Source organism: Mesitornis unicolor, unplaced genomic scaffold, assembly GCF_000695765.1.
Source record: "Mesitornis unicolor isolate BGI_N332 unplaced genomic scaffold, ASM69576v1 scaffold6312, whole genome shotgun sequence".
NCBI classification, from domain to species: domain Eukaryota; kingdom Metazoa; phylum Chordata; class Aves; order Mesitornithiformes; family Mesitornithidae; genus Mesitornis; species Mesitornis unicolor.
In genome coordinates, this window is record NW_010167021.1 from 36,480 (window position 1) to 46,751 (window position 10,272).

At 57.5% G+C, this 10,272-nt stretch overlaps 1 protein-coding gene across 1 annotated transcript in view; it reads left to right on the forward strand.

Moving 5' to 3' along the window:
• The window catches only part of STX1A (syntaxin 1A (brain)), a 26,462-nt gene that overhangs the window by 14,738 nt on the left and 1,452 nt on the right, over window positions 1-10,272 (forward strand). The window contains exons 4-6 of the mRNA XM_010178519.1: window positions 744-852; window positions 8,727-8,800; window positions 9,079-9,216. Coding sequence (XP_010176821.1) covers window positions 744-852; window positions 8,727-8,800; window positions 9,079-9,216 — 321 coding nt within the window. The remainder of the gene's footprint in view (window positions 1-743; window positions 853-8,726; window positions 8,801-9,078; window positions 9,217-10,272) is intronic.

Genomic DNA, 10,272 nt, shown 5'->3' on the forward strand with positions numbered 1-10,272 from the left:
CTCTGGTCTGGTGTAATTCCGAGGTTTTCTGGACAATGGAGCAAGGCCTGGTCAGATGAGTGTGCTCTGTGTGTGGGGGCTGGCAGCTCTGCCACACCACCCTCCCTGGGCTGGCACCTGCTGGGTTTGGGGCAAGAGTCACATCCTGCATCCCTGCAGGACAGACCTCGGGGGAGCACTCCAGTGTGGAGAGGAGAAGTGGGACCATGCTTCTGGAGCAGGAACAATCACCCCAGACATTCCCTGTCCCTTCCTGCACGCCCCAGTACCCGGGCTCTCCCCACCATGTAGGAGGTTTGGTACTTTGGGGCCCTCCAGGATGTCCCTGCCCAGCTCCAGCACTGCAGAGTGACCACTGCGGGTCCATCCTGTGGCCATGCTTGGTCCAGACCATCCTGGCAGCGCGGCAGAGGCAGGCAGGGCTTGTCCCAGGACGCTGGGGTGGCCTCAGTCCCAGGCTGCGGTGTGGTGTGAGGAGGGTGCCTGCTCGCCATGGCCCACGGGTCTGTGCCACCTCAGGGTGTCCTCTGGGGGCTGGGCTTGGGTTGGGCTTGGGTGAGGGGTGCCCCTGGTCACCTCCCAAGGCCATGTCAGCTGCTGCCATCTGCTTCCCCTTGAGCTTCGTCACACTCCTCGGATCAGTTTTTGGGCTAGAAATGCTTTCTTGGGCTGCTAGAAGTGTGGGAGATCCCTCCCTGCCACAGGACACTTACCCCCGCTCTCTCTTCCTCTCTCCCCCGCAGCACTCAACGCTGTCCCGCAAGTTCGTGGAGGTGATGTCCGAGTACAACGCCACACAGACCGATTACAGGGAGCGCTGCAAGGGCCGGATCCAGAGACAGCTGGAGATCAGTGAGTAGACCCCGCGGGGGGATGCAGCCAGACTGCAGGGCCACATCCTGCTCCCGCAGCTGGGCAGGGCTCCCCAGTGAAAACCCGGGCTGCACGGGGGCTGTGTGTGCACCCATGGGAGCCACTGGGACACGGCTCCTGCTGGAGGGGTAGAGGCACAGTGGTACCTGGCGTTTCAGTGTCAAACCTCATCCAGCAAAGAGCAGAAACTAGCCTCAGGTTTTTCCTAAATTCTGCGTAGAGAGAAGTTTTGTCCTTGTTTGTGGCTGATTTTGAATTTGAAGAAGCCAGCGGGGATTCCTGACTCCCCTGCGTTGCTTTGCCTGTCTTCTGGCTGCCTTTCGTCGCAGGTGAACTGAACTAAATACAAAACCAGAGAAGTGAGCTCTTGAGATGGGGCATTCACTGCTTCCAGCCCTTTCCCTTGGAGGAGTCTCAGTGCCTGCCCCAGACAGCGCCCTGGACCCAGCCCCGATGGCTCTCAGCAGCAGCAGCGGGGTCTTCTGGCAGAAGGTGGGCCCTGGGTGACACCTCTGAGACTGTCACCACTGTGGCTCTAGGATCTCCCTGGGTCACCCAGCGCTCAGACTTCTGGTCCTGCCTGTCCACAGACCCTGCTTTCCTGGGGGTTCTGGCAGACGCTCGTACCAGGTCATCTCCCACCATTACCACCACCATAATGAGGGGAATAAGCCAGCAAAGAGAAAGTTGGGGCATGCATAGATTAAAAGGGATTTTTGCAAATGATCTTATTGTCAGAGGGGTGTCATGGCTTTTCTGTGCTCAAAATGAAAGAATCTGAAGGCTTTTCCAGGTTTGTTTTTTTTCCTTACAGACAAATGGGTGTTTTGCTTCCCTTTCACAACTCAGTGTGAATAATGAGGTAGGAGATCTTTGAGTCAGAATGGTGTCCTTGAAAGTCACCTGTGGAGACGTCCTTCGTGAGCTGCAGATGCCTGGGAAGCTGGGTGCTAGTGGAGTATGGTTGTTTCTATGGAGGGCTAGAAGGAGGCTGGACAAGCCTTTCCTCTGTTGAAATGAGTCTTTATGATGTGTAATAACAATAGAAATGTTTCACAGTGGCTGAATGGAAGGGCTGACTGACGTGAGGCTCAACAAGAGCGTGACGTTTACTGTGAAGCGTATGAGTGTGTCACTGCTCCAGCTCACTGACTCATTCCCCAGCTGACATCATTCTGTAGGTGATGCCCAGCCATAGGGGTGGCTTGTAATGTAAACGGGAATTTAAGATACCCCTATGCCTCCCCTCTAGGAGAGGAGATTGGAAAGGCCTTGGGCAGGTCCTTAATTGTCTGCAGACCTGAAAGAAACCTTCCTTTTGTTTTTCTGCTCCTGGATTTTGGAATGACTCTGCCACTGCTTAAAGTACGGAAATAAATTATACTTGTCTTTGCTCTGTCCATCCTGTCGGCTGTCAGTGCCTGACAGAACAGTGATGGGGCACAAGGAAAAGGCTGCTCAGCACCCCCTGTGGGGCTGGGAGCAGAGATGTCTGCGTTGGTGATGTGAGGGACCTGGTTCCCCTTGGTGCAGATGCAGGAGGAGTCTGTGCCGGGAAGGTGCACAGCCCTGTGCACAGCCCTTTGCAAAAGCTGGGGTCTCTGTCAGGACAGTGGACAACCTGGCAGAAAGGCTCATCAGAAGCAACAAGGTTATTGGGGTTTTTCCAGGGTGGCTTCTGGGCAGGGGTCTCTGCTCATCCTGGGGTGTCCCAGCCTTCAGCCCCTGCTGCTCAGCTGGGATGTGGCAGCTGCACAAAGCTCTATGAAATCCCCAGCTCTCCTTTTCAGCTGATCAGTCCAAAGATAGAAAGTGCTGGGAGCTCTGACAGCAAAGCCAGTAAATCATTGGGGTTTTGAAAGTATGAGAGCAGGGACTTCTGCTCCAGAGAGGCTCCCCAGTACCCAGTTAACTTCTCCATCCTCACCACACCTGCTTCTTGCTCTGGAAGTAGGACAGCTGAAGAAGCAATGGTGATGTAGAGTCCCTTCCCCGCACCACAGCCACCCCCTGGGGTCGGCACGGCCGTGACCGTGTGTGCCAGGGTTTGTGCCGCAGGGACCCCCCTGGCCTGTGCAGCGCGTGCCAAGCCCTGGGACCTGTCTGATGTGGTGGAGCCGATGTCCTCTCCTCTCCCACTGCTTCTGCCCCAGCCTTAATCATTGCCCTCAACCCCCCATTGCCCCCCTTATTTGCTCTGCTCCCAAAAACAGCAAGACTGCAGACACCGTGGAGGGACCAGGGGCCGTGCTGTGTTCAGGGGTTGATGATGCAGGACAGATGCTCGGGGGCTGTCCCCTAGCTGGACCCTGCATCCCCTCACCAGTGTCCCCATGTCTGTTGCTGGAACCCACGCTCCCTAGGCACGAGCCACTGTGCTGCCTGTGCTGGGAGATGTCGCTCTTTTGTTTTTTCCTGCTCTGTTTTGTCCGTTATGAGAGGTGACATCTTAAATCTAATTAGGTTTTGCTCCCGGAGAAATTGGATTTGAGACTTGGAGGAGCTTTTTCTGGTGGGTGTGCAGCTCCAAAGCCATGGAGGTGCTGCACAGACGCTGCTTGATTTTATGCAGGGTTTTGTTGTGCGCAAGACCAAGGACCCAAAAATAAAGCAGCTGCCGTCTCCAAAGGCACTGCGAGAATTAATCAGCGCCCGCCCGCTGTGCGAGATAGGGTTAACCTATGGCAGAAAGGCCAAGCCATGGGTGCATCCTGAGCTGCCCTTGAGCCGGGAGAGTCCAGGGGCTGCTCCAGCCCCAGTGGCTCCTCTGGGCAGCCCTGGTTGGTCCTGGAGCTCCTGGTGCAGAGATGGGGTTATTTAGGATTGGGTGACACTTTCATCTCAGGAATGACCACGGGATTCATCTGAGCTAGAATTGTCTTGTTGGGTGGAAATGCCTGCAGAGGGTGACCCCTGCAGCTGAGCAGAGGGGCTTCTGGGGGACTGGGAGGCAGGTGGCAGGTTGTGAGTGTCGAAGCTGAAGTCTGCTCATCCCGACACCACCACGGGCAGTGCTGGCCATGTCTGAGCTGGGGGACAGCTGAGGGGGTCAGATCACCTCGACATGCCCGGGTGGACAGGGCAGCGTTGTCCATCTTCCTATGAGTTGTATGATTACGTATCCAGTGAGAGCTTGAAAGCCAGCTCCAGCCAGAGGATCCCAGCCGTGGGAAGGTGTCTTGTCCTCAGTGTTCCCAGCCTGAGCCCTAGCTGTGGGTGCTGTGAGCTGAAGGAGCCCAGCTGAGTCCTTGCAGTTAATTTGGCCATGGTGCGTTGGACTTCTGTGGCCCCAGGGTGCCTGAATTGTCCCTGTTTATAGAGCGGCTGGCGCGCAGGATTGGGCAGACGGGCACTGGGCATCAGCTGGGTGATGGGTGTGAGCTGGGGGCTGCCCTGAGAGGCAGCCTGCACACCGTGATGGAGCTGCTCTGCCCCGTCCCCTGGCAGCTGGCCGGTGGGGACAGCCACTCCAGCCAGCTGGGCATCGTAGGGTCAACACTGCAGCGGCCTTGAGGTGGAAATTCTCCTTGGTGGCTGCATGGCTCTGCCTGTCCCAGAGCTTCTGGTGGCTCTGCTCCACCATAACCCATGCATCGGCTCCCGCTGCTCTCTCCTTGCCAGCTCAGGGCTGAGTTTGCTTCTTCCTCTATGCCGCAGCTCCCGGGGATGCTCTCGGCTGCTTTGCTCATGGGCAGAGCTGCTTCTCCCCAGGAAACTTGAATTTCCAGAGGTGTCAAGAGGCAGGTGTACTCTGGAGCTCTCTGAGGAGGCAGAGCTCCAGTCCTGATGATTTTCCAGTGTTCTGCCAATTTTCAGGGCAAGGGTTTTCCCCCAGGCTCTTTTCCCTTTGTGGCCACCTTGTGTTGACTCAGCCCTTTCGGTCCCGTTTGTGGCTGTGCAGTAGCTCTGGGGTGATCCAGGCAGCAGATAAACCAGGTACCTTGCACTTGTTCGTCTGATTTTATGGTGGTTGAAGAGCTAACGACAGCCTTTCCAAAGCGGGAAGGCGAGCCAGAAGGTGGTGGGCTCCCTGGGAACATCTTGGGGGTCCTGCGGGTTGGTTATTTGGCTGTGGTGAGCATTGTGATGGATGGCGTGGGCAAGATGCAGCCTCCAACCTTGTGCTTTGGCTCAGCGTTAAAGCAAGCTCTTCCCCACTAGCTATGGCCTTTGGCCAAGCCTGTGCTTGCTTGTTAACCCATGTGGCATCTTTGCTCTCATCCTTCACCTTGCTGCAGCTTTTACTGGCCCCGTGCTCTGCCATGGGAAGCAGGGCAGTGAGGAGATGGTGAGAGCCGGGATAAGAATGTGCATCCTGCATCCCACCCTGGCTCTGCCTTCAAGAAGGACTGGCACCTCCTGAAGCTGATCCCACTGCTTGCCCTTGGGGCTGCCTCTAGGGCTTGAATTGGGCAGAGCAAGTAACCCCCGATGCACCGCGCCTGGCACGCTCCTCGATGTCGTGGTGCCAGTGCCTGCTGGGAGCTGAGCGCAGCCAACAGGAGGGGTTGTGCGGTTCGAGCCCTCCTTCTCCCTTCCTTCACCTGAGAGCGAAGAGCAGGCAGAAGGGGCTGGCAAGGGGGTGTCGCAGGTTGCCCTTGGTGGGAGTGATGCTCTGTCACCCTAAAACACCTAACAGTGGCTGGAGCTGGGGAAGGTGGGGAGGGTGATCAGCCCAAGGGGATGTTGGCACCATGCAGCCCCTTAGAGCCATGAGCACGCAGATGGCAGAGCTCAGCCCTCACCTGCAGCTCTGAGCTCACACGGGGTGCAGAGTCAGGGTGTTCTTTTGCTGCAAAGCAGCAGCTTCTCAGGGCTCTGGGGACACTGACGGGTGTTGGTTGTCCAGACCAGCCTCACGTGGGACTTCTACTTCTGCCCACGGGTCCAGGAGCCCGTATCTGAGCTCTGTTGCAGAGGTACCTGTCTTCAGCCCTGACTCTGGCCTTGTTCCTGCGGTGTGCTCAGGTCTACATGTAAGATAGTTTGTCTGCAGCCCTGTCTCCTGGGACTTTGGATCTTTGCTGTAGTTGTGTCATAGGATCATGGACTCGCAGAGTGGTTTGGATTGGAAGGGACCTTCAAGTACCATCCAGTCCAACCCAGGGACACCTCCACCAGCCCAGGCTGCTCACAGCCCCGTCCAACCTGGCCTGGGGCACTGCTAGGGATGGGGCATCCCCAGTCCTTTTTTCAGCATGTCTCCTGGAAGGACCCCTGTCCTACATCGCAGCTTTGTCTCCAGTCCTGTCTCCAGCCGCATCTTCTGTTACTCCCGTCGGGACTCTTTGGAGCTGTCCCAGACCTGATTTCACAGCTTGTGTTGTCTGGCCCTACTGCTCCACACCATTCCCAGCACCAAGCAGGTTGCAGCTGCTCTCCCTCTCTGGTTCTTGATGCCAGTGTCTCACACGTGTATCATATCTCTGCTGTGTTGGACAAGTCCCTTTTCTTCTTTATAAGCTTTGCTGTACTTTTTAAAGATGTTCTTAAGGTCTTCTCTGGTCATTATTTCGTCTGCTTGCAGTATGCAAGTGGGTTTGAAGATGGACTCCGTTTGAAGAGGAAAAGCAATGAGCTGCAGGTCAGGCACAGAAGCCTGGTGGCACTGTCCTGGTGCTCTCCCCACACCACCTGGGCTACCATCCTCTGCATCTCTGCTCTCCCAGTGGAGTTTGTGGTGTCGGGGAGGTCTGCATCCTCCAGCTCCCACACAACACCACAGCTTGCCGTGTCCTGGACCGGTGGCCTAGGAGCCATCCTCTTACCTTGAAAGCTGGATGTCTGGACACAGCGGGACCGAGCTCATCCCATTTTGCTCTCATCCTGTGCTGCCTGGTCCTGTGTCCCTCCAGACAACCCTGGGTGTGCTGGGGCTGGTGCCGGCTCCGGCAGGGTCTGTGCCTGTGCCCCCTGCTGCCAGAGCCGGCTGGGCCATGCGTGCAGTGGCACTGAGCTCTTCCTGTCAGTTATTGAAATAAAAACCCCATTAGCTTGTTAGAGGATGAGCTATTAGTCACATAAATAATGGAGGAATTCCTTCCTGGCCGTGGGCAGTTAACTTGCAGAGAAAGTTTTTCATTTCAAGAAAACCAATAACGGAGAAGTTTTCTTTCAAGGAATTTCCATTTTTCCTTCCTGGCCACTGTTTTTTTCTCTTGTTCTTTTTTTCATTTTCTGTTTTTCTTCCAACTGTAACTGGTTTTTTGGACACCCCAGCAAACGTCCCCTTCTCTTGTGCTGCCTGTGGGTCACAGCTCCGTGTCACTTTTCAAAGCCCTGTGAGCTCCAGCTCCTGTGAGAGCCTGTCCGTGTGAGTGCTGCTGTTGTCCGACAAGTCGGGTTCATCACCCGGGGTGCAGTTGGCCGGTCTCACATGCCAAGTTGAGACAGCGATTGTATTTCAGAGTTGTGCAAGGCTGGGTGCTCGGGAGTTCCCATAAATCAAGCACACCATGTGCAGAAATTACACCATATTTATCTTGATACGTGTTAAGCAAAACTCCACCTGAACTTCCATTAACTGGTTAGTGATCACCCTCTTTTCTGTAATAGGTTAGTTATGTTCAAATTAGCCTTGCTTTCCATGTGAATTAGCATGCATGCTCCTTACAGGTGCTGGCAGGGGGACAAAGGAAGAGCCACGTAATGGAGTATGGAGGTGTCCGTGTTGGAGGCAGCCTGCACCATGCCTGTGGCTGGTGGCTAGGCACGGCTGGGACCCCTGCAGTGCTCCCTAGGGCACTGACACCCTTCGGGTGGAGGTCTGCACCAGGTTCAAGGTTTCAGGCACCCCCCTGTGGCACTGCTGGAAGCAGGGAGCTCTGTCCCTGGCTGCCCCTACTCTCTGCCGCGTCTCCATTTCCCAGGGGTGGCCTGGTCTCATCCTGGAGGATGTCACTGTCCTGTTCGATGCCACGGGCAGAGCCTGCGGGCAGCGTGTCATGGGGTAGCCCCATACCAGACCTCAGCCCTGCCCTTCTGCTGGTGTTGAGTTCTCTGGGCCTCTCATTCTTCATTTATTATGAATAAAGTGGCTTCCTTGGCCGCTCCTGCCCATCTGCCCCCGTTTGCTCCTGGTCACACCAGTGGGATGTTTCCTGCTCTCTCCACTGGTGGGAGCTGCTCCCATTGGAGCAGCCCCAGCAAAAGCCTGCCTGGCGTCAGCATCTCTGCTTAGCACTCAAATTTCATGGGTCCTACCGGGCTGTTGCCTTGGAGAACCTGCAGCGATCAGTGGTGGCAGATCAGTGTAACCCACAGAGTGATTAAAATCTTGCTGTCCTCTGTACCAGAGTGGAGCGGGTCCCTGAGGAGGGGAAGGCCACCATGCACAGTGAGTGAATTGCTCCCAGAGGCACTGTGGGACTGAAGGAGGAGGGCGGCGTCGCAGGAGGAAGGATGCAGCCTGGTTTCTGTTACGCTGCTGCAGGGTGAAAACTCGGCCAGCAAGTGTTCAAGTGTTCAGGTGTCTTTGAACTGGCCTGGGATGGGGTTCACCAAGAGCAGCCCTGCTCTTCATCCCGCCTCCTTCACAGCCCACCATCTGGGTGCTGGTGGCTGCCGGTCCTTTGTCACCACTCCCTGCCCTGCAGGAACGGGCAGCATGACTGGGAGGGACAGACGGGGTTTTCTCGGTGACCTGGGCCAAGCTGGCAGCTGGATCCCCTTCCACAGAGGAGGTGCGGGGCCAGGCTGTGGGATGGCAGCCCCTCACACTGCCTGGTGTGCTCTCAAGGCTGGGAGCTCTGCTCTCCGGAGATGCCATGAAGCCACCAGAGCCCTGTGGTCGGCCTGCAGGACCCACGGCTGGGACAGGGGGTCATAGCTGACGTGTGTTGTGTCGCTTGCAGCTGGCAGGACCACCACCAGCGAGGAGCTGGAGGACATGCTGGAGAGCGGAAACCCGGCCATCTTCTCCTCCGGGGTAAGCACCAGCAGAGGCTAGAAATGAGCCAGTCCCCTCGTCCCATCAGGGCTGGCTGATGGACCTGCCACGGTGGCCCCAGTACAGCAGTGATAAGCAGAGCCCATGCAGGAGGTGGGACCTGGGTGTTTGGGGCTGGCCTGAGGATGCTGCTATGTCCTGAGCTGAGGATGGGGTGGCTGGGGGCTCCAGGACTCCTGCCCTCCCTTTTCTTGGTGCCCCTAATCCCAGCATCTCAGAAGCTGAGCATGGTGCTCAGTGGCTCTGTCTTCTTGCAGATCATTATGGATTCAAACATCACCAAGCAGGCACTGAATGAGATTGAGACACGGCACAGCGAGATCATCAAACTGGAGAACAGCATCCGAGAGCTGCATGACATGTTCATGGACATGGCCATGCTGGTGGAGAGCCAGGTAGGGAAGTGCTGTGGCCCAGGCTTACCTGGGGAGGTCAGAGGGCGATGGGGCTGCTGGCAGTCCCCTGGCTGGATGGATGCTGAGGGGAAAAACTGCATCTGGGACCAATACGGCTCCCACTGGGGCTGAGCTGGGCTCCCTGGGGCCAGAGCCACCTACCCTGTGCCCCAGAGCCAGGGGCTGCTGCGTGCCCGGGGTGGGAGGTTGGTGACAGGCTCTGGAGGAGGGCAGCGCGTGGTGTCTCCACCTGTTCCGCTCTGGAGCACTGGGCCCTGCCAGGTGAGCTGGGGATGCCGCCGGCCTTGGTGCCACCAGGCCACCCCTGGCTGTGCTGCCAGCCTGCGGTGCCTGGCCCTTTGGCCGGGCCCGTGCTCCAGTGTCTCTGCTCACCCCCCTTCTCGCCCGCCATGCTGCCCTGGCCCGAGGAGACATCAGTGGCAGGTAAAGCCCCGTCGAGCCCCCACTGGCACTGCATGCTCTGCTCTGCATGGCTGCAAAAAATGCATGTTTGCGGCTGTCTCGTGACACCCCGGTCTGCCCGAGGCAGGCAGGTGAGGGTGGCCATGGCACAAGGCGGGCGGCGTTGGTGCCCGTCCTGTCTGCCCTGGGGATGGACCTGGGGGATTCGCAGTTTCCTGCCCCAGTCTAAGGGCCAGACCGTGCCAGCACCCTGTGCATCCTTGTGGGGCAGGAAACTCCAAGCTGCTGGCACGGGGGTGCGGGGCTGGCGGTGCTGCCCCAGGCGTGGCACAGGCAGGGAGGAGAAGCAGCAGCTTTAGGCAAGGCAGGGAGCAGCAGGGAGTGGGGGTCAGTGCTGGGGGCGGGTGGGGGGAACACCAAATCACCTCTGAGCTTGCAAGGCTTGTCCTCCCCTTGCTCTCCAGCATCAGGCTGAGAAATGAGCATTGCAGAGCTGCTGGCCATGCCCCCCTGGCTCTGCAGCCCCGATTGCATCTGTGCTGTGCAGGAGGATCCTGGGCTTCGAGCTGCCCACACCTGACAACCCAGTCGGTCTCGTGAACTGTCAGGCTCTGTCTTCAGGGACCCGGCTGC